Consider the following 23,646-nt stretch of genomic DNA (forward strand, 5'->3'; position numbering starts at 1 on the left):
ATACAGGGGGCGTGTGCATGTGAGCTAGGAGGCCTGCGACTTTAAGGGGCGGGGCTGCACTCGCTGTGGCGAAGGCGGATTGGCTGGCAGGAGTCTCCGGAAGTGTCGCAGGAGCAAGCCCACGTGTGCGAGTCCACCCCACATGGCGCCGCTCCTGAAGAGGCTGCTACGACCCGAGACAACCCTCGCGGCCTTTGGCCGCCGCGAGGGACGACGTGAGGCCAGCCAGGGCACTGATCCTGGGGCTGCGGTGCGAGTGCGGTTCGCCCCCAGCCCCACAGGTAACCTTGGTGGACATGACGCTGCCTGCCGGGGGCCTCTCCCTTCCCCCCTCCAGTCCCCGCCTCCCGAGCGTTCCTGAGCCAGTCCCTTCCGGTGGTTCGTGCGACCCCATTTTACAGATGTCGAAGTTGAGATCCAGGAGTGGAAATAATTCGCAATGTCACAAATTTTTTTTTAGTATTTTCAGCCTGTTCCTTTTTTTTGGTGGTGGTGGTAGGACTGGGGTTTAAACTCCGGGCTGCGCGCTTGCACAGGAGGCAATCTGCTGCTTGAGCCACACCTCCAATTCATTTTGCACTGATTATTTTGGACAGGGAGTCTCCTGCGCTATTTGCCCTGGCTGACCTCCCAGGTAGCTTGGATTACAGGTGTGAGCCACCACACCCAGCACTGATTTCATTTTTATTGTAGTGTAGCATGGCTTTTAAGTCTTTGTTCTCGGGTACGTTCAGTAAACACATATCGAGTGTGAACTGCCAGGTGCTGGCCCCTGTGATACAGCACTCATCGAAAAAATTAGGGCTCCCTACCTTCAAAAACCTACATTTTGATGGCCATGATAGATACCTATAAAAAGTTACTTTAGAGTCACATGTACCATGGGGGAAATGAACCAGAATGGGAGACTGGAGGTTAGATAGGATGCTGAGAAGATAACATTTGAGAACCAATGGTAAAAAAAAAGCATCTGTGTGAAGCCTACGATAGGAATCTGGGCAGAGGAAATGCAAGTACAAAGGCCCTATGGTTAGTGTTGAGAGCTTATGAAGCCAGCAGGTTAGCAGAGGACCAGTGTACAGTCTGTTAAGAGATCTTGTCAGCCTCACCGAACACCACTACCACACACCAGTTCCCAACATTCTTTTCTTACCCAAGTTGCCTTCTGCCCACTTAACACTGAGCGGATCTTCGTGGCAGAAGCTCTCTGGGCAGCCACTATTCTGTAGAGCTATGCTTCTCAAACCATGTGTGGTGGAAGCTCTGGTTTTTAATTTCCAGTTGCCAATCAGTATTTGTATAAGATCAACATAAATGAATTACTAGAAAAATGAAAATCTTGAGAATATACCATATAAGCCCATTTCTCTTTATTAGGTTCAATAGACATAAGATTACTCTGAAATTGTTATAAGTTGCTAACCCTTTACTCTGTGTGTATGTGTACAGGTCGTAAACTGAGAACAGTTTGCATAACAGCACAGGACTGCATACCTTGATTTGAAAAGCACTTCTTTACAGTGTTTCAAGGCCTGAGATGTCTGGATCATATTATGGTCTTTACCAACTCCTAGATGAGTAATTTGGTCAAATTACTTAACCTCTCTGGTCATCAGTTTTGCCATCTGTCAAGCAGTGCTAATAGTACCTGGCTCATGGGTTTGAGCCAGTGCAGCACAACCATTTAGCAAGATCTGTTTACAGAGAAAGCATTTCATAATCAGGAGCCTCTATTGTGATGATTGTAATTCTTGTTATCTTGCCAACTTGCAGGAAAAGCCCAAATAGGAAAGGCTGTTGACTGCAGATGTAAGAGAATTATCAAGCATCATAGAGTACTGTAAATAGTTAACATTAATTGAGGGTGTACTTTGGTCAGTATTCAGATACCACAACAAACCCACACTAAGTAGGTTCCCATTATTTTTGTTTTTAGTCCTCTAGCAGATGAGGAAATTGAAACCGATGAAAGTGAAGTAACCCATCTGAAAGATGGCAGCTAGAAAATGGTGGACACAATTTAAATCCAGGTTTCTGTCATGGAAGAGGCCTTGTCTTCTCCCTGGGGACTACTGGGAACCAGTGCTACTACTGGGCACCCCTGGTTTTATGGTGGCTTTGCAGTAACTAGCCAAAGGTCACACAGATAATCAGTGTTGAATCTGGGTCTGCTGAGCCCCAGAAGAGCTTCTCCTATCCTGGGCTGCCGGGGATACCTGGAAATGCAGATGAGCTCATTACAAATGCAGATAAGCTAGTTAGTAGAGACACCGAGATCCATGGGCTGGACCAAAGAAAGTAGAGGAAAGGGGTAATGACAGCCCTGGAAAAACTTAATTATAAACTTTCAGTCAGAAATGATGAAAAAGATCTTGAGTTTGAATGCCAATGAAGGAAAAGCTGGTGAAATTAAAGATTGGTGTGGTCTGGTTTTCTCTGAAGGTGAAAGTCTCAAGTAGGCAAGAGGCAAATTCTAGTGTAGGCATAGTGTGCAGGGTGTACATGCAAAATGTGATTTTACAGTGTTTTAAATTTGCTATTTGGCTGGGAGTGGGGCTCAAGTGGAGCGCCTGCCTAGAGGAGTACCCCCTCCCCCCAAAAAATTGTTATTCACTTGCAATTCACTTGGGGTTTTTTTTGTTTTTTTTTTTTTGCCTGAATTACATCATTAAATTGGTGTAAGTTAAGTGCCAGAGTGATATGACTTAAATGAATAATTTTCTGCTGCTTTTCTTTTGGGTGAAACTTGACCTTGAGACAAATATCAAGGTAAAGTGATGGGTGCATTTGGGAAGGTTGGCAATTTTTTTACACAAGGACATGTTCCAAAACCTGGGTGGCCTTCCATTTTGAGGATGAAGGACCAAAGGAGTGTGCCAGCCTTTCTTTAGCAACTGTCTGGCTATGTAGGTATTGGCCACAGAGATGGGACAGACACAGCTGCCTCTTGGTCTTTGAAATGCTTTGGAACACTGTCACATGCAGCATTTATTTGTCCCTCACTGAGGCCTGTGAGCCCATTGATCCTGTTTTGGCTTCGCTGTTCTCTTCCACCAGGCTTTTTGCACCTGGGCGGCCTCCGCACTGCCCTCTACAACTACATTTTTGCCAAGAAGCACCAGGGGAGCTTCGTCCTGAGGCTGGAGGATACGGATCAGACCCGCCTTGTGCTGGGAGCTGCAGAGAACATTGAGGATATGCTGGAGTGGGCAGGTGAGACTGGTGGGAAAGTCCCTTCTCCTGAGGAGAAGCAAGAAAGGGAGTCTGTAGCTCTCACAGCATCCAGGGTGGACACTGAAGGGCTCTTGGGAAAATGTTACATCTGTGCCCAAAACTGCCAAGGCTCTCTGAAGCTAAGCTTCGAGGCTATTTGGGGATTCCTGTTCTTATCTCACAATCTTAAGTCTGTTCCCTACAGGGGCCAGGCAGGAAACAGGTCACGTGGGAACTGGAAGACATGGGAGGACAGGAGCTCCAGCCATGCGCCAGGGGAATTCTGGCCCAGCTCACCTGGTCTTCTGGTTCTAAGAGGAGCCAGAAATCACATTTTTAAATGAATACTTCCCATTGTTAAATGGGGGCTTGGATTTTTTTTTTCTTTTAACCACATCATGTGAGCCAAACGAAATGCATGCAGCCTCTGAAGTGGACCTTCTGGTGGGAAGTTTAATCCTGACAGCTAGACCCAGGGAGAACAAAGAGAGGAATGTGTTTCCTGCATCAACACAAACCCCTAGGGTCCCAGTAGGTCAGATACCACTGAAGAAGGGTAACAGCCTCAAGGAAAAGTGCCAAGACTGTTTCAAGATGTGTGTTTTCCTCACAGGCTAATTACGCACTAGACCCTGAGTTCCTGAAGGGCTGGAACCCATTTTATTTCTAGCTTCTATCCTAGAAGGTTTTAGCTCAACCCTCTTTTGTCATTCATCAAATGAAGGAATTTATTCAATAAGATCATTTACCATGATCCAGGCTATGTTCCAGGGCTCAGTGAGAAGGCGAAGACAAATAAGCAGACTCATTTTTTTTTTTGTGTATGTGTGGTACTGGGGATTGAATCTAGGATCTCATGCATGCTAGGCAAATACTAAACCACTGAGCTATATCCTCAGCCCTTTTTTTATGTTTTTGAGACAAGTTTTCACCATATAGCCCAGACTGTCCTTGAACTTGTGATTCTCCTGCCTCAGCCTCCCAAGTACTAGTATTATAGGTATGTGTCACCACACCTACCTAGCTAGATTACTCCTTTTTTTTTTTTTTTCAGTCCTGGGGTTTGAATTCAGGGCTTTGCATTGCCAGACAGGTGCTCTACCACTTAAGCCATGCCCCAGCCTAACTAATTTATTCGTAACGTGGTATTAAGCGATGCTGAGTTGTGGAGAAGAGTTAATATGCTAACCGGAGTGAGGGGATGCTTTTCTATGCAGGGTGGTTGCCTCTGAGACAGAGGCTGGAATGAAGCAGGACTAGCCTTCTAACCTACAGGAAGAAGGTTCTGGCAGAGGGAATCACTGTGCAAAGGCCCTGTGGCAGGGAAGTACTGGATGCAGTACTGAAGCATGATAAGGAGACCAGTGTGACCCTAGGACAGGGAACAAAGGAAAGGAAAGTGCCTGGAGACATGAGGACAAAGGGTTGCCAGGACTCAAATCACGTAGTGCCACACAGGCCCAGTGAAAACTTCAGCCACGTGGAGAGCCTGCCACAGTCAGGTTCAGGGCCGGGCACAAGGATACAGTGTGAGCGAGGCGATAACCCTGCCCTCTGGGGCTCCCAGCCCAGCACTGTGGTGTAAATGAGGCCTCGGCCCTTCTCCTCTCCCAGTGTTTCGGCAGGACGGAGGGTGGGGGTCCAGGTCCTCCAGGGTGGCTGCCTTCCAGAGCTCCTCACTTTAGGAATCAACACTTTTTTAATAAAATTTACCATTTCAAGTTAATCCAATTCAATGGTTTATAGTATATTCACTATACTGAATAACCATCGCCACTAATTCCAGAACATTTCCATTACCCCGTAAAGAAACCCTGTACCTACTGGCAGTCTCTCCCCATTCGCCCACCCTCAGCCCCTGGCAACCATTCTTAACAGACATTTCATGTAAATGGCATTATACATATAAATGGCTTCCTCCACTCAGCACAGGTTGGTGTTATGGCCATACATAGGATTCCTTCCTTCCTTTTCATGAGCAATTGGTATCATTCATTCATATCCATGCACCTGTCTTCGTATCCGTCTACCAGTGGGTGGGCATGTGAATTCCCTCCATATTGTGGCTACTAGGAATAAAACTGCTGTGAACATCGGAGTGGTAGTTCTTGTATGAACAAGGTTTCACTCCTGGCGACTCCTAGTGGAGTCTTAAACTTTTGGGCATCCCAAGATACCACTTTAAAAAGACTTGTTTAAACTTCTGTCTGGAGCCAGGTATGGTGGTGCATATCTGTAATCCTGGCACTTGAGACTGAAGCCGAAGGAATGAAAATTCAGGCCAGACTGGGCTACATAGTGAGACTCTGTCTGAAAAAAATACAGAAAAGGGGGAGGGGAAAAAAAGGAGGGCAGAAGGGAGCAGAGTCCTGAAAAGACAAATAGGCCAGTACAAGGAGTGGTTAAGAATCTGGGTTTTGCCAGGTGCTGGTGGCTCACACTTATCATCTTAGCTACTTAGAAGGCAGCGATCAGGAGGATTATGGTTTGAAACCAGCCTGGGCAAGTAGTTTGTGAGACCCTATCTTGGGAAAAAACCCTTCACAAAAAGGGCTAGTGGTTTGGTTCAAGGTGTAGGCACTGAGTTCAAACCCCAGTACTGTTTAAAAAAACCTGGGTTTTGGGGCTGGTTGGCCTGGGTTTAAGGATGGTGGAGCTCCTTATACTTGGCCAGGTGGTGTAATGGATAACTGTGTGCCTCAGTTTCTCCTCCCAGGATAAGGTGGAATCAGCCCTACCCAGGAAGGAGACTTGAGGCTTCGGGAGGTCACACACCTCGAAAGCAGCCTGCAGGGCAAACACCCACATCATCACTCTTCTTGATTCTTGGGCACAGCTAGTGAGTGGCACAGAAGTCCAGCCAGGCCCAACAGGCTGGGTCTTGAGCCTCAAGCCTTTTTCTCAGTCTGCTGTTTCAGGCCTGGGTTGGTTTCTTCCTCACCAAGAAAATGACGCACGGGAGAGGATGTTCAGTGGAGAGCCTGTGCACCTCCCTTCACACCTCCCCCTCCACACTGTATGACCTTGAGCACTCAGCCTCTCTCTGTTTTCCCTTTTCATCTCCAAAGGGGAATTCTAGTAGCATTGATCTCATGAATTATTATGAGGTTTAGAAAGTTTAATATGAGCTTATGTTAAACTTATGTCTATAATTTCAGCTACTTGGGAGGATTGCTGATTTGGATAAAAACACGAGCTGGATGTGTAGCATGTGCATGTAATCCCAGGTACAGAGGGTTGTAGTCCCAGGCCAGCCCAAACAAAAGCAGGATATCCTATCTGAAAAAGGGCTGGGGATGTGGCTCAAGTGGTACCCTCCCCCCCACATTGAAAAGTAGATAGAAGTTTAATGTGTGTGGTGTGTGGAAAGCACCTAGAATAACACTTGAGACTGAGTGCTGTATGCATTTCAGGTATTAGTACGGGTAATGATTCCCTGTCTCTTAGGCATCCGTCCTGATGAAAGCCCCCGCAGGGGTGGTCCTGCTGGGCCCTACCAGCAATCTCAGCGGTTGGCACTGTATGCCCAGGCCACAGAAGCACTGCTGCAGTCGGGAGCTGCCTACCCCTGTTTCTGCTCGCCACAGCGGCTAGAACTTCTGAAGAAGGAGGCCCTGAGGAGCCACCAGACACCCCGGTGAGAGCCTTGTTGCAGATGCCTCCCCAAAGTGAGGGCATACTGTCCATTGCTGCATAACCAGTTACCCCAGACTTTTGTTGCCTCCCGTTTTCTGTGTGTCAGGGTCTAGGCAGGGCTTAGCTGGGTTCACTGGCTCAGGGTCTCTCTCTACAGAATAAGTCTTACCACGCTTCCAGTTAATGAAGGCTCAATTGAGGAGGAACTGCCTCCATCTCTTTTGCTAGGCTGTTGGTCGGCCTTAGATCCTTACTGGTTGTTGTCTGGAGCCACTGGATCCTTGCCATATGGGGGTCTCCAAAAGGAAACTCACAATTTGGCAGCTGGCTTTCAGAGAGCCAGCGACATAGAAGCTGGAGTTCACCTAATTGCAGAAGTGACATCTCATGATTTGTGTCTTGTACTGCTTATTAGAAGGAAGTCAGTAGGTCCAGCACACACTCAAGAGAGGACAGAGCACTCAGCTGTGTGACTCCCAGGAGGCAGGTCACAGGGGGCCATGTGAGAAGCTGCCAGTCACATTGGGTTTTGGGCAGTAACGTGTAAAGTCATCATAAGCACTTACTATTCTCAATAAGTAAAATTCTCTAGTGCTTAAGATTTAAAATGTCCAGAAAGATCCAGAATGCTCTCTCCTGCCCCATCTCTGGCCACTCACGTCCACTGCTAGAGAAAGCTGGTGTTGGATTATCTGACTCTTCCAGGGGCATTCAGTGTAAGCTGACGCTTGTTGGTAGTACACTGTGCTGTACACCCAGAGTACCTGCAGCTTGCCAGCACACTTCCGGTATGAGGGGCTGCTTCATCAGTCCACAGTTCTCTGTTATGCTTGCATGATAGTCCATTGTGTGGTTATACCATCCATTACTCAATCAGTTCCTTATTAACAAACTTTTGTGTCATTTGTCATCTGTTACAAGAAAGGAGACTTGTGACGAATAACATTGAGATACGTCATTGTGCACTGTGTGGTAATTGTTGGCAGCCTTCCCGGATCTGGAATTGCAGGGTCAGTTTATACTTTGATAGGTAGTGTCCTTTTACTAGCTTACACTTGTACCAGCATAACATCATAACATTCAAGTTCCACTTCCAGTAAACTATTGGGTAAGAGCTCAGGTGTTTGTATACGGTCCTGACACATCCCACCCCCTTTTGTTTTGTTTTGTTTTGTTTTGGAGATAGGGTCTCGCTATATAGCTCAGGCTGGCTTCCAATGGGCAGTTTTCCTGCCTCCGCCTCCCAGGTGCTGGGATTGCAGGCATGCACCACTACCCCTGGCATTGCTTTTTATTATAAGCAATGTACTAGTCTACTAATAGAAAAAATTGTTTTTACGTTATAGTTGGGCCCTATCATTGAATCTATGCAGCCATTTATTTATTTATTTTTGGAAAGCAGTACTGGGGTTTGAACTCAGGGCCTCATGCTTGCTAGGCAGGTGCTCTACCACTTGAGCCACTCTACCAGATCTGTTTTGTGTTGGGTATTTTCGAGAGGGTCTCTCAAACTGTTTGCTCAGCCTGGCTTAGAACCACAATCTTAATGATCTCTGCCTTCTGGGTATCTAGGATTACAGGCATGAGCCATTGGCACCTGGTTTGCAGTCATTTATTGATTGAGCACTTTGCTGTGGCAAGAACTGACTTTGCAAACTTTACATCTGTGTCTCAGGATGCAGGTGGGTGCAATAAAGGAATACCCTGTGACAAGTGACAGACCAAAGTACCCTGTACTTTCTTGCCTAGATGAATCCCCTGGGGATCTGGTCAACTTTCACATTCCAGTTCACCAGGTCTGAGTTTGGGCCTAAGAGTCTGCACTTCTGATAGGCTCCCAAGTGAAGCCGATGCCAGGAGTAAACGCACCTTGCTGAGCAAGGACATAAACCACACAGGCATTTAAACATCTTCCCATTCTGCAACAGTCTGAGGTGGATGAGTCCAGGATGAAATGAGCTGCTTAGAGACTTGAGAGCACATAGTGGCCTCTCTCCAGCCACCTTGCCTTGTCTCCCTTGTGTAAGCAGCCGTGGCAGCTCTGAGCACGTCCCCCTTAGAGGGCAGCATCTAAGAGGACTGAAGGGAGGAAGTGAGGATTGAGAAATGGCATTGTGGCTCTTCCTAAGTCTCATTTAAAAAGAAAAATCCTTCCCAGAACCTTACCCTTCCTCTCTAACAATGTGTGTTATCTCTGGTTCTCAGTGACTGGGATGGCCTCAATTCCCATTTGCATTGGTCCCTGGTACCAGGTGATGGGATTGCATGGCACTTTGCCATTTCCTCATCTCTAAGGGGAATGGGGAATGACTAGTGGGTAGGCAGACATAGTTGTCTGCACAATATATTATCTCAGTTATCCACACCCTAGCCTTATTACTGTCCCCATTCTAGAGGGAAGAAAGAACTTGAAGAGATTAATGACTCAAACTATGTATTTTATATATATATATATATATGTATGTATGTATAGTTCCCATAGACGATGATTGTTTTAGCCACTGTGCTTCTCTGCTTCTGAACAGATATGACAATCGGTGCCGGAACCTGAGCCGGGCACAGGTGGCCCAGAAGTTGGCCCAGGATCCCAAGCCTGCCATCCGCTTCCGCCTGGAGGAGGAGGCACCAGCCTTCCAGGACCTGGTGTATGGCTGGAGTCGGCATGAGGTGGCCAGCGTGGAGGGGGACCCAGTCATCCTGAAGAGTGACGGCTTCCCCACGTACCACTTGGCCTGTGTGGTGGATGACCACCACATGGGCATCAGCCATGTACTGCGGGGCTCTGAGTGGCTCGTGTCTACCTCCAAACACCTGCTCCTGTACAAAGCCTTGGGCTGGCAGCCACCTCACTTTGCCCACCTGCCCCTGCTCCTCAATAGAGATGGCAGCAAACTGTCCAAGAGGCAGGGGGACATTTTCCTGGAGCATTTTGTTGCTGCTGGCTTTCTACCTGATGCTTTGCTTGACATCATTACCAACTGCGGCTCAGGGTTTGCAGGTACCACTCACCCGAGCAGTCATGGCGGCATAGTGGGGCACTGCAGAGCTGGGGCTTCATCAGGCCCAGCTCTGCCGCCTAGCAACCTTGGGATCTTAGATAAGCTGACTTCTATTCAGTAATTATTTATTGAGCCTGATAGCATGTGAGTGCTGGGGCTGTAGCATAATAGGCAGAGTCGCTGCCCTGAGAGCGCTTAAAGCCTCCACTGCCTCATCCTTATGGTGGGGATAAGTGTCTCCCTCATGTTGTTAAAGTCAGGATTCACTGAGCTCAGGAATGTGAGGCACCGCTTGTTGCCTGCTGTACAATAAGCACAACTACGGATCCTGTGGTTACTGCAGTTATGCAGGTATCTAGCAGTATCACCAGTGATTCCAAGCATCTAGTTATTCTAAGCTGAGCCCTGAAACTTGGTCCAGGACTTAGAGCCCAAACCCTGATGATCAAGTACCACATAAGATGGCCTCTTAGGGGAAGGATTTCTGAAGTCATAGCAGTGATCATCTGCTTACTGTTGGTTCTGCTCTCGTTTTATTTAACTCTTAAACCCTTGAGGGTAGGTATTTGTTACCCCCACAGTTTGTAAGAAGGTGAGGCTCAAGAGGTCAAGTACCTTGCCATCACACAGCTGGTCAGGGAGATGGCACTTGGGGCCTGTGCCTGACCCTGATGGCTGCAGCTACACAGAAAGGGAGCTGCTGCTTGTAAGGAGCAGTTCTACCCTGGGGCTCTGCACTGTGGCTGTCCTTGAATCGATATGAAGCTCACGTGAGTGTGATGCCCAGGCCCAGTCAGAGCCAGTTGCACCACACTCTTTTGGATAGCCAGGCCTTTTAGAGTAGTGGGGATGGTCTTACCTAAAGATTGTTTTTATTTCCCTTAGTGACAGAACCCTTTCTGAAAATGAAGGCTCATTCGGGCTCTTGAAATATAAGTAGCTACAAGTCTGGTCCTTTTGGTGCAAGTAGAACAAGGAGCCCAGAGCTTACTTACTCAGCCTCCCCTGTGTTTGAAAATGGAAGGAGGGTGGGCCACAGTGGGGCACACCTGTAATCACAGTAACTTGGGAGCCTGAGGCAGGAGGATTACAATGTCTAGATCAGCCTAGGCAACATAGCAAGTAAAAATAAAAACGAAGAAAGAGAAAAACAGGAAGGAAAGAGAAGGAGAAGAAGCTGAACAGCTGGTGGCCTCACTTGCAGAGAACCAGATGGGCAGGACCCTGCCGGAGCTGGTAACCCAATTCGACCTGACCCGGATCACCTGCCACTCAGCTCTGCTGGACCTGGAGAAGCTCCCAGAATTCAACAGGTGAGTGGGGCATGGAGACCCCCTGTGGGAAAGGGCCTTACCCAGCAATGGAAGATATAGTGGACCTTGGAGTCACACGTGCCTTATTCTGACTTTGGGCCCAGCTGTATAATGTTCCATGACCACAGGTAAATCACATAACCTCTTTGGCCTCCACTTTCTCTTTTCTAACATGGGGCCAATGGTAGTGTCCATCTTGTGCGATTGCTGTAATAATTAACTATTTCGTGAAGGCATCTTGCTAGTGCTGCCACACAGAAAGTGCTTCACAAATGGTGGGGACTGGTTTTATCGTTACCATTATATTCCTGGCCACCTCTTGCATGGCTTTTGCTAATACCCACAGCCTGGAGAGAGGCATCTTCACTTAGAATCACTCCCTGTCCTACACCCAGCTGACACAGTGCTGTTTTATGGCATTAAGTTAATATTCCCAGTGCTTGGTATTTCAAGGAGTTCTTCACTTTGAAATCTCCAAATATGGTTACAGTTGAGATCATTGTTGATTGTGTCCTGAGGCAAAGGACATTAGTGGGAAGGACACTGACCAGGTTCACACCTGGGGACCAGGAACTCTTTGGTGCCTCTTTTGAGCACTGGTCTGGGGACAGGCTCTTCTCAGTACAGAGAATTCACATCAACTGCAGGGTATTTTGTTTGTTTGGGAGGGGAATTGGGGTTTGAACTTAGGGCTTCACACTTGCAAAGCAAGTAGTCTACCACTTGAGCCACACCCCTAGTCCATTTTGCTCTGGTAATTTTGCCCCAGCTGGCCTTGAACCATGATCCTCCAAATCTTAGCCTCCCAAGTAGCTAGGATTACAGGTGTGAGCCACTGGTGCCTGGCAACTGCAGTTTCCTTTACTTCTCCTGTCAGACCCGTGAGATGAGTTGTGTGGTTTTGCCCTGTGTTACCTATGAGGAGTCCATGGCAGAGAATTTAGATGGGCAGCTCAAGTCTGCACAGTAAACAGTGGATATCTCTTGTTTTGTGTGGAGTGTGTGATATGTAATGTGTATGTCTAGCTTTGTCATTATGGAGAAAGTGATATTTCAGAGAGAGATGGAATCAGGTCAGGGAGAGAACCCTGTGATCCTATCCACATCTCCCTGAAGCACAGAGGTGGATTTTGCAGAAGTGGTGGGTGGGGGGGGGAAACAGAGCATTAGGATTAATCCCACAGGCCTAATGCAGCCAGAGCTCTGCCTACAGACATTTCCGTAGTCGAGCCAGTGGTGTGATTATTTCAAAAGTAGTAGTAAATATAGTAATGGCAGTTGGAGCAGAGTAGTACTAGTGGTACTAGTAATTAAGTAGTATTAGTAATTAATATTTATTTAGCACTTAAGCTATAAACTGGGCCAGGCCCAGGGACCTTGCGTGTATTATTTCAGGCATGGCTATGAGGATCTGTTGATTTTTTTTTTTCTTCCTACTGTCCTATCTAGCCACCAAGAAGATTCTATAAACAGTTTCATTGCTTTTTTTTTTTTTTTTTTTTTTTTGGCAGTACTGGGGTTTGAACTCAGAGCATTTTCAAGATGGGGTCTTGAAACTATTTGCTGGCTTCAAAGTGTGATCCTCCTGATCTCTGCCTCCTGAGTAGCTAGGATTACATGCCTGAGCCACTGGCATTCGGCTCATTGCTATTTTCCTTGATGCTTAGGTTAGCCCCAAGCTTTTGGTCCTCCTGCCTGTGCCTACTGAGTGCTGGGATCACTGGCATGCACTGTTATCTGCACTGTGCTCCAGATCTCAGGAACCATGTTTTGACCTGTCCTTTCATGCCAAAGCCAGTCCAAGTTGAGGCTCGGAGGCAGACACTCCAGATTTTGCTGTGTGAACTTAAGTGCATTGAGGAAGGTGGCAAGCCAGTTGAGACCAGGGAGCAGAGGGGCAGGCCAACTGGGACGTCTCTGGGTGTCTAAACTGACAGCTTCCACCTGCCCTAGCCATTGAACACTGTGGAGGACAAGGGCCCTTTATGACCAGATTTGCTCATTTCCCTAGGGAAACCCGAACTCTTTTTAATGTAATCTCTTCCTAAAATAAATATCCACTACTGGGCTGGGGTGTACCTCTGGCCGGGTGGTTAGCACGTACAAGGCCCTGGATTCAATCTTCAGCACCACAGAAAGAAAGAAAAAAAAAAAAAAAAAGGTAGAGTGGGGAGTGCAGAAGGAAAATTCAACTATGTTAAAGTACTGAAAACAGCCTAAACTCTCAGGGTGTCTATTTCCAGCCTTGGTCAAATCTCTGTTTTTTTTTTTTTTTTTTTTTTTGTCTGTACTGGGGTTTGAACTCAGGGTTTTGTGCTTGCTAGGCAGGTGCTGTACCACTTCAGCCATGCTGCCAGTCCTTTTCTTTTATAAATGTAAAGAAAATTCTGATTCTAGCATTGGGACAGCTCACATGATATGTCAATCTTCAAGCTCCATTTGCTGCCCTGGGGGAATGGGTTTGGTGGAGCAGGGAAGCCAGTGCAGTGCAGCCCCTTGACTTCTTCTGCAGACTGCACCTCTGTCGGATGGTAAACAGTGAGACCCAGAGACGCCAGCTGGTGGGGAGGCTGCAGGCCCTTGTGGAGGAGGCATTTGGAAGCCAGCTGCAGGACAGGCATGTCCTGCACCCAGCATATTTGGAGAGGATCATCCTGCTGAGACAGGTGTGGGGCTAGAGATTCTGGGAGATTGAACCATTCATTCCCCTCCAAGTGTGTGTAGGGCCTGTCTCCAGTGCACACAGTGACTGCCTCTTTCCCCAGGGCCACATCTGCCGCCTGCAGGACTTGGTCTCCCCAGCGTATTCTTATCTGTGGACTCGCCCTGCTGTGGACCGAGCACAACTGGACGCCACCTCAGAGAAAGTGGATGTGATTGCCAAGCACGTGCTGGGGTGAGTGCCGCAGGTCCTGCTCAAGGTTCCATGCCCTCCCTAGCCCTTGGCTGGCCCCAGCAGAGACCCATGGCTCCAAAAAAAAATGCTCACTGGCTGGTCTCTTCAGCCAGGGACCCAGCTCTTCCTGGACCCAGTCAGTGGCTCAGTGGCTTGGACTGACCTTGGTTGTATCCCAGCTCTGCCTTCCACTTACTCACCAACGTTTTCTTCTTCCCCCAGTGATTTCACTTTGGCCAGGTGAAGCTCACCAAGCTAATATGAGGCAGAGATGATATAATGCTTAAGAGTATCGTAGTGCTTACGACAACGGTAGAAAATACAGCCAAGGCTGTTGTAAGCAAGAGGGGAACCATTGCTTGTGTGCTAACAGGCTAGGAGTGCCAGCCTAAAGCCCATCTTTTTTTCTTTTAATATTATTTGTTATTTATTTATTTTTGTGGTACTGGAGGTTGAACTTAGGGCTTCATACTTGCCAGGCAGGTGCTTTACCCCTTGAGCCATTCTTCAAGCCATTCCTCCAGCCCATCTTAGTGCAGAGGCCACGCTGTGTCTCCAAGACGTACTTCTCCTCACTGTGCCTTCGACTTCCTTTCCCTTTTCCTCCATGCTGGCCAGTCTTTCTTCAGAGGCTCTGTGTTTAGCAGGCAGAGGGTGGGGTTCTTTACCAGACGAAAGATGGAAGTACATTTCTCCCTGTGTCACAGTCTGCAGGAGGCAGTCTGGCACTGAAGAGCTTTTCTCCTTGTCTTACATTTTGTTCTGGTCTGGGCAGCCTGTGGTAGCTCATGGACTGTCCATGGTTCAGCAGAGGAGGAGGAGGAAATGGGAAGGGTTGGAGTGACCCTTCTCCTTAGCTGCACGTATTTCCCCCATGTTCTGCTGGCTAGAACTATGTTCTGTGGCCACACCAAGCTGCCAGGACATCTGGCAAATGACGTTTTTAAGTTCAGCAGCCATGTGCCTGGCTAAAACTTCTGTTGCTGCATAAGAAAGAGGGGAAACCAGGCAAGATGGTGCATGCCTGCAGTCCCAGTCACATGGGAGGCTGAGGCAGAAGGCTCTCAAAAATTCTGGTTTTTTCCTTCTGGTGGTACTGGAGTTTGAACTCAGGGCCTTATGCTTGCTGGGCAGATGCTCTGTCACTTGAGCCTTTCTGCAAGCCCCCTGAACACTCTTGAGCTCAGGAGCTCAAGTGGAGCCTGGCAGCATGGTAGCCTGTCTATAAAAATGAATGGAAAGGAAAGAAAGGGTACTGGGGCATCATTGCCCTCTCTCAGTCTCTCACGGTAGTCCTAAGACAGTCTCTTCATCTCTCCAACTCAGAAACTCAGCCTCAGACCCCACAGTTTTGAGATTACCTCCTTGTTTGGGATTAACTCTTACTGGCCTCATCTTCCTGTCTCTGAACCAGTCACCAAAGCCTGGGGAACTAGATGTGCCGACCAGCGCCCAGCTTTTGTTAGAATTATTACTTCTGCTATTTACTGTACTACCAATCTTGGAAAAGTTGAATTTAAAATCCCTACAATATGGACACAGAAAGAACTCTGGGAGGATGCCAATAAAACTTTCAATTTGTTGAATGAAATTATATTTTCACTATGGAGTGTAGAAGCTTCTATTCCATAGTTCCTCTTCACTGTAGTCAGAGTGCTAGACTGTTCCCTCAGAGGGATATATCCACTTAACTGTTAAACCAGATTTAGAAGTCATTCACTGAAGAAAGACTAAATGCTGTGCACTGTCTGATTCCTTTGTTAATGATCTCCCACCCCCAAAACAAAAACAAAACCATAATGCTGCAGTGAATAACCTTGCATGACTAGCATGTTTGCAAGTATATCTCCAGGATCAATCTCCAACAGTTATTATTAACACTCTTAACCTAGGATATTCCACAGTAGGAGCCTTTAGTTCTAATTCATTTAGACTCCATGTCTTAATTCCTCACCCTGCCATGAGATTAGGTTTCAGACACTGGGACTCCCAGTCAAGTCAAGAAAGTTGACACCCAACTATTCAAAAGCTGCCAGATGCTAGAAGTTCCTTTTGTGCCCATGCCAAGCTCTGGGCCAGCTCTAGCATGTCTTGAGTTGCCTTTACTAGCCACCTGGGGCCTGTCTTTCCTTGGCAGCCACTTTTCCATATTAATGTAATAACATGAGAGTGTTTTAATATTACAGTGTCCATTTCCTTTTCATACTGCCTTTTGTTTGTTTGTTTTGTTTTGTTTTTGTAGTACTGGGGTTTGGGGTTTGAACACTGCCTCACACTTGCTAGTCAGGTGCTGTATAAATTGAGCCATACCCCCTAGCCTCTTCCCACATGACATTTTATGTTTTTAGTGTTTGTCTCATCCCCTACATTTCATAAATAGCAGCAATCCTGTGGCCCAGTTAATGATTGTCTTTGTCCAATGTGGGTGTTGATAACAAATTACTATAGACTAGTGACTTAAAAACACATTTATTTCTCCCAGTCTAGAAGCTGGAAGTTCACAGTCAAGGTGCCAGCCCATTCAGTGTCTAGTAAGGACTAGTTTCCTAGGCCTTTTTCCCTTTTTTCTTTTCACTGTGTCCTCACATGGTGGAAGGGATAAGGGGTCTCTCTTATATAGGCACTAATATTATTCCCTCCCATAACCTAATACCATCACCTTATGAATTTTGACACTTAACCATAGTAATGAGGCAGTAAGAATGGTTACTTTTAGGATGGTGTGGTGGTACATGCCTATAATCCTGTGCATATGATCCCAGCTACTCAGGAGGCTGAGACAGGAAGGTTATAAATTCAAGACTAGACTGGGCAACGTAGATTCTATCTCAACAAAGAAAAGATAATCAGAATGATTACTTTTGCCTAAAATTCTGGCAGTTAGAAATCTGTGCACTAAAAGGCCGTTTCTTCAGATCACTTCTGAACCCAGTTCCTGAGCCAGTAGTACTCCCTACTAAACTGACCTTTGGAACACAGGTGTGTGGACCCAGTAACAAGCAAGTGTGTCAGAACTAGGTCATGGATCATCCATGACAGTGAATATCTGCAGCCTCAGTCCCTCTTCATTGTCTCCAATTTGGGGTCTCAGCTGATAGCGCAGGTAAACTTGGAAGTTGCTGTGGAATATACGCTCCCCACCCTACTCCCATCTCTTGCTCCAACTCGGAGTCAGGGCTGCGCCATGTGGTTTGCAAGTCCAACTCTAACCTAACTGAATGGGGGAACTCTTGAAACTCAGACATGCTGTGGGGAGAGGACCTCAGCTGCACTGCCAGGAGGGCAGGGATGGCTTAGAGCCTCAAACAGGCCAGTTTGTGGGAAATGCAAGGTTCAAGCAAGCTGCTGGCATCTCCTAATGTCTTTCTTTCTGCCCTTCTGTGCTACATCCTCAAAGATGTCTTCCCCCAGCTGTGTTTCAGGTAATTTCCAAGAAATTACCCATTGTTTCATTCTGTGTCTGACCCATTCCTGAGTTTCTTTTTAGATCCTCTTGCAATGTCTCTGAGTTCTTGGATGTAATAAATATTAACTAATTTTTTTTTTTTTTTTTTTTTTTTGGTGATGCTGGAGTTTGAACTCAGTGCCTCATGCTTGCTAGACAGGCACTCTACCAACTTAAGCCACTAGTCAGCCTAACTAATTTGAAGTTTTTATTGAAACTTTAATACTTCTGAGTACTTGCCATGTGTTCAGGCACTCACTATAGGCAGTGCTGTGCAGTATCAGCTGTCTATGACAGCCCTGTGCAGTGTTACACTGTTGTTATCCCTGAAGTACAGGTGAGAAAATTGACACACAGTGATTACATGACACTGAAGTGGCACTTAGTAAATCCTCTTATTATGGTGCTTTCTTAGTTCCCCGTATTATGCCCACTTTCCTGAATTGTCTATGTATGTGCTCCCTTCATTGATTTCCCTTTTCCAATGTGTGTGTGGCGGGGGGTGGCAGATATCCCCTCGTGCCCCCTGCCCTCAAAGAAAAAGAAACAGGCTTATATTTTAGATGATGAATATCTTGTGAAGTTCACCCTCCCACTTGCCACTGGCCCATGGAGGCCCCTAACAGACTGGCCCTCTTCTAGGCTTTTGGAAAGATCTGGTATGAGCTTAACTCAGGAGGTACTGAATGGAGAATTGAAGAAGCTGTCAGAAGGTCTGGAAGGCATCAAGCACAGTAACGTGATGAGACTCCTCCGAGTGGCCCTCAGTGGACAGCCAGTGAGTGGTGAGATGGGCTGGGCTGTTGCCTGGAGCCCCCCTTTCATCCCTTGCAGCTAACATTTCCTGGCAGACAATAAGCCCAGTTTGGGAGATACAAAGATGGCTGAAACATGATCTTTCCCTCAGTGAGTCATTCAAAAGATTATTGAGTATCTTCTGTGTACAAGCATTCTGCAAGGTACAATGGATACAGTGATGCACAGAACACACATGAGCCTCACCTTTGTGGAGTTTATAGTTCACTGAGGGAAGCAGACATACTAAGTTTACCTAATGCAGGAAAACAGACTCCAAGGGGGCAGGTGCTGGTGGCTCATGTCTGTAATCCTAGCTACTCAGGAGGCAGAGATCAGGAGGATCACGGTTCAAAGCCACCCATGCAGATAGTTTGTGAGACCCTATCTCGAAAAAAACCCATCACAAAAAAGGACTGGTGGAGTGGCTCAAGGCATAGGTCTTGAGTTCAAGCCCCAGTACCCCCCCAAAAAAAAAAGACCAATAAGGGCTGGGGCTGTAGCTCAGTGGTAGAGTTCTTGCCTCGCATGTGTGAGGTACTGGGTTTCTATCCCCAGCACCACTAAAAAAAACCCCACAAATCATGCCTCTTGTAGTGTATGTTGCAGGTTGGGGCTAGCTGGGGATGACTTCTGCAGACAGGCTGAGCAGTTCCAGACAATAAGGCAATGTTTTTTCTTTCCTTTCTTAGCAAGGACCCCCTGTGGCTGAGATGATGGTGTCCTTGGGACCACAGGAAGTTCGAGAACGAATCCAGAAGGCGCTTTCCAGCTAGGGAGAGGATGATCAGAACAGCAGGCCCTAGGAACCTATACCCTTGGAGACTGCTGTGGGAAGGAAGTGGCTTGGGGCCCAGGCTTGCAGAAGGGATCAGGAGTGGAAATGGAGACTCTGACTGCTCCCCAGCAGGCCCATCCTGACCAGGTGGCCAGGAAAGCCCAGCTCATTGCAGCTCCTTGATTCTGGGAAGGGTATCCTACTGCATGGCTTTCTATACCTCATTCCACAGCAGAGGTTCATAACTGGATCATAGAGAAGTTGGTTTCCCAAAACAGTTCAGAGGGCTCTGATACTAGTTGCTAGGGCTGCCATCACAAAAATACCACAGAACTAGGCAACTCAAACAATAGAAATGTATTTTCTCACAGTTCCAGAGGCTGAAAGTCCAAGATCAGGTGTCAGTGGGGTTTGTTTTTTCTTGGGGCCTTTCTTCCTGCCTTGCAGACAGCTGTCTGTGTCATCCCAGGATCTGTCATCTATGTCCGTACATCCCTGGCTTCTTTGTGTGTGTCCTAATTTCCTCTTTCAAAGATACCAGTCAGATTAGGGCCTGCCCGCCCTAACAGCCTCGTTTTACCTTAATACCTCTTTAAAGCCCCTGTAGCCAAATACAGTCCATATCCTGTGATACCGAGGGGTAGGGCTTCAACATGTATTTGATCTGGAGGACACAGTTCAGTCCATAACACCTTGGCAACAGTGTAGATTTATGGATCCTAGGACAATACAGATGATTGACAAGCTGGGCCAAACCAGACTTCAGGCTTTCTTTGGGGATTATAAAGGGAGAAGTTACTCATCTGCCACATGTGTTTGGTGTTACTCTTTTGACCCTGGGGCAGCAGCCTGTATCTCCTTTCCCTTAAGGTCAGCTGTTCTCTTCCCATTCCCCCAGACATGGTCCTTGAACTGGAGACCTTTGCCCTGCCTATTTTGTGTCTTTTTCTTCATATCTACCCCTTCTTTCCACCATTGGTGTGAGTCTGCAATGAGAGTCTGAGGTGACTGGAAATAGCTAAAGTGAAAGGAGGGTGAGGATAAGGCTTCTAGGCCTCCTGTGGTGGTCTCTGCCTCCCCGTGTTCACCCCCTGTGTGGCTCCTCACACATTGAATAGGGCTGACTTGTGTAACTAGGAAATGGTAGACCCTGATTGCTACTGCTTTTTTTTTTTTTTTTTTCCCATGCTTGCTAGCTCTACCATGCACTAGCTCTTCCATGACAGAGTCTGGAAGCCAGCTTCCAGATCATGAAGACACTCAAGCAGTCTTATGGAGGGATCCATGTGGCAAGAATGGAGGCCTCTTGCCAGCAGGCCTGAGGATGAGCCATGTTGGGAGGTGATCTTCCAGCCCAGCCAAGCACCCTGGTGACTGACCTCCCTGAGAGACCCAGAGCCAAAACCTCTGAGCGAAACGGCTCTGGAATTTCACACACAGATTAGGAGGTGGTAGATGTTTATTGTTTAAAGCCACTTGCTTCGGGATCATGTGTTACCCAGTAATAGATAAGTGCAGTCTCTCCTTGCCCAGAAAGAGTGGGGAAAGAGGATTGAAGAGTTTGTTGAGTTTTATAGAGTCCTAGTCTTTGCTTAAAACACCAAATAAAGTTCTTTTGTTGCAAGCAATATAAACCAATTAACTGAAGAAGTTTGTTAGAGATTATGAGAAAGTCAAAGAGTCTATGGACAAGCCAAAGAAACAGATCGTGGAGAAGACAGGGAGCCAGGCAGCAGGAGCTAGTGGCCAGTCTTGTCCAAGTCTGCAGGGGGACAAGTGAACTGCAGTCATTTTTGTCATCATTTATTTCTCTGTGTCTTCTCCTTCAGTTTTGGGTCACTGAGCTTAAGATTCAGTCTCTTGAGTCCTACTCTTGAGGCTAACTGATGTCATGTTGCCAGATTGGCCAAGTACAGATAGTACCCTGGGAAAAATATGCAAGGAAAACCCAAAGAGCTTTTTCCAGAAGGCAGGGGAATGAAAAAAACACCAGTCTATTGTGTACTTACTACATTAGCCTCGACCACTTGTGGGTTCAGATGATGCTAAGTGCTTTAGCCAATCCTGTTGAATCCTCACGACCTTGTGAGACAGGTGGTGCTAGTACTGTTTTTATTATAGATGGGGAAACAGGCTATGAAAAATTAAGTAGCATTTAAATTCAGGCCTATGGCAACTCTTAAGCTACCAAGTAGCATTAGAACTTCTTCTGAAGCATTAGGAATGATCATAGCCAGGCCTGGTGGTGTGCACCTATAATCCCAAGTGGAGGCATGAGGATTTTGAGTTTCAGGGCTGCCTAAGGTGACCCTGTCACAAACAAAAAAGTAGGTGAATATGGTCAAAGTACATTATATGCATGTATAGAAATAGTTAGAATGAAATTCCTTTGTACAATTAATATATTTTACTTAACAAAAACAAGAATAGTTTTTAAGAAAACTCATTGATACTTGCTCAAGGAATGTAAACATTTTAGCAAAGTAATCAAAATGCCAAGTTGATTGTGAAATCTGATCGTGGGTCATCCTTGAAGACTCTGTCAAGTGAAATGTTCGTCATAAAAAGACAAACACTCTATGATTCCACTTACGTAAAGCACTCAGAAGAGCCAAAATTACACCAACAGGAGCATGGTAGCTGTGAGGGTCTAGAGGCAGAGGAAGTAGGTGGTTACAACTTCATGGGTACAGTTTCAGGGTGGGTTATTTCCTTTTTGTTTGTGGAACTGTGGTTCTGAACTCAGTGCTTCTCACTCTACTCCTTGAGCCACACCTCCAGTCCATTTTGCCTTAAACCACGATCCTCCTGATATCAGCCTCAAACCTCAGCCTCTCAAGTAGCTAGGATTACAAGTGTGAGCTGGTATCCAGCTCAGAGTTTCAGTTTTAATAAATGTTAGTTGCTGTTGTCACCATCCTTACTGTTGTTTAATCCTTAGAAACAGTGATCTTGGTGGCAAGGCATAGAAACACTCAGTAACTGGATCCCCTGCAGAATTTATTGGAAACAACCCTCACACATCTAAAGGGCAGAACTTCCAAATGAACCTCATGAGATATGGGTATCTCTACCTGGAATCACTCCCTCTTCCCCATCCACAAGGTAACCAAGTTTCATCTTCCTGAGACCACACAGTTTCTGACATTTGTCCTGGTGTGTCTGCTCCCCTCATCTTCCTTCTGTATGCTGGCTTTCTCTGCATCTCTGCACTTGTCCCAGCCCTAAAGCTAAATCATGATGTCTGTTCTGCACAACCAGCTAAATACCCATTGTTGTACATCCAGACTTCCAGGAGAGAATCTAATTGGCTTTGCTGGGGTCAGCTGTGTACCCCTAGTCCATCAGCTGTGGTCAGTGGGACAGTCATGTAATATGACCATGGCTGCAGGAGACCCACTGTTCCTTTCCCTCAGCATATTTTCTCAGTGTTATCTAGAGATCACCCACCCCAGAAAGGTACATTTTACAGAAAATTCAGAATCTCATTCATACTATCTTTACTCTACTTTATTTTTTTCTCATAGTACTTAATATGATATGAAATTGCATATTTGTATGTTTATTGTCTCAAAAGACTAAGACATGCTGGGCGCTAGTGGCTCACATCTGTAATCCTGGCTACTTAGGAGATAGATCAGGAGGATCAGGGTTCGAAGCCAGCCTGGGCAAATAGTCCTTGAAAATAACACAGAAAGGCCTGGTGGAGTGGCTCAAGGTGTATGCCCTGAGTTCAAGCTCCAGTACCATTAAAACAAAAAAAAAAAAAGTGCAAAACGGCTGGTGGAGTGGCTCAAGTTGTAGAGCCCCTCTTAGCACGCATGAAGCTCAGTTCAAACTTCAATATTGCCAAATTAAAAAAAAACCTAAGGCAGACATCAGGAAGTCTGTTATTCTTGGTTATAACCACAGCACCTGGCACATTGCCTGATCCACAGTACAGAATCAAGTCAAAGTCACATGAAGAAAAAAAATGAGTGCTTCCTCAATCAGACAAGTTTCTTCAGAAGTGGCTGTCATCAGCTGGTCTAAGTGACAGCTGTCCCAGGTTCATGTGTACCCATTCCAGGAAATCCTACCTTTTTTGCATGACTTTCTGAATTAGGGGTGTAGTTCAGTGGTAGAGCATTTGCCTATCATGTGCAAGGCCCTAGGTACAATCCCAGCACAGTCCCCCCCCAAAAAATAAATGATTTGCTGTTGCAGCAGCCGGCTGGCCCACTGCCTATAATTTGCCTTGTCTCCAACTATTTGGAAAGACTACTTTTGTGAAAGACTGAAGTGAAGGAAAGACAAGTGGGGTGGTTCCATATAGAGGGGTGTATAGTTAATGGAGACTAAAATTAGAAGTTGCCTATTCAGTTTTTTGTTTTTCTTTTGCAGTACTGGGGTTTGAACTCGGCCTCACACTTGCTAGGCAAACACTCAACACTTCAGCCACTCCACCAGCCCTATTTTTGTATTTTTTTTTTCAAGGTAAGGTCCTGTGAACTATTGGCCTTGGGCTGGCTTCAAACCACCATATCCATTAGTTAATTTTTTTTGAGACAGTGTCTTAACTAAGCAAGACT

The 23,646-nt window shown here is 46.5% G+C and overlaps 1 protein-coding gene across 2 annotated transcripts; it reads left to right on the plus strand.

The window, feature by feature from the left end:
* Nucleotides 1–86: 86 nt before the first annotated feature.
* Ears2 (glutamyl-tRNA synthetase 2, mitochondrial) lies at nucleotides 87–21,655 on the plus strand. Of its 2 annotated transcripts, none has more exons than XM_020184455.2 (9): nucleotides 87–281; nucleotides 3,058–3,213; nucleotides 6,661–6,850; nucleotides 9,375–9,847; nucleotides 11,053–11,161; nucleotides 13,674–13,827; nucleotides 13,927–14,057; nucleotides 18,145–18,287; nucleotides 18,990–21,655. In XM_020184455.2, the coding sequence occupies exons 1-9, from the start codon at nucleotides 143–145 to the stop codon at nucleotides 19,007–19,009; spliced, it is 1,515 nt and encodes a 504-aa protein (XP_020040044.2). In that variant the 5' UTR covers nucleotides 87–142; the 3' UTR covers nucleotides 19,010–21,655. The 2 variants fall into 2 exon arrangements, with proteins under 2 accessions (XP_020040044.2, XP_020040043.2); XM_020184454.2 differs by having other exon boundaries at nucleotides 88–281; nucleotides 18,145–18,280.
* Nucleotides 21,656–23,646: the final 1,991 nt, after the last annotated feature.

Source organism: Castor canadensis, chromosome 17 (genome assembly GCF_047511655.1).
Source record: "Castor canadensis chromosome 17, mCasCan1.hap1v2, whole genome shotgun sequence".
NCBI classification, from domain to species: Eukaryota; Metazoa; Chordata; class Mammalia; order Rodentia; family Castoridae; genus Castor; species Castor canadensis.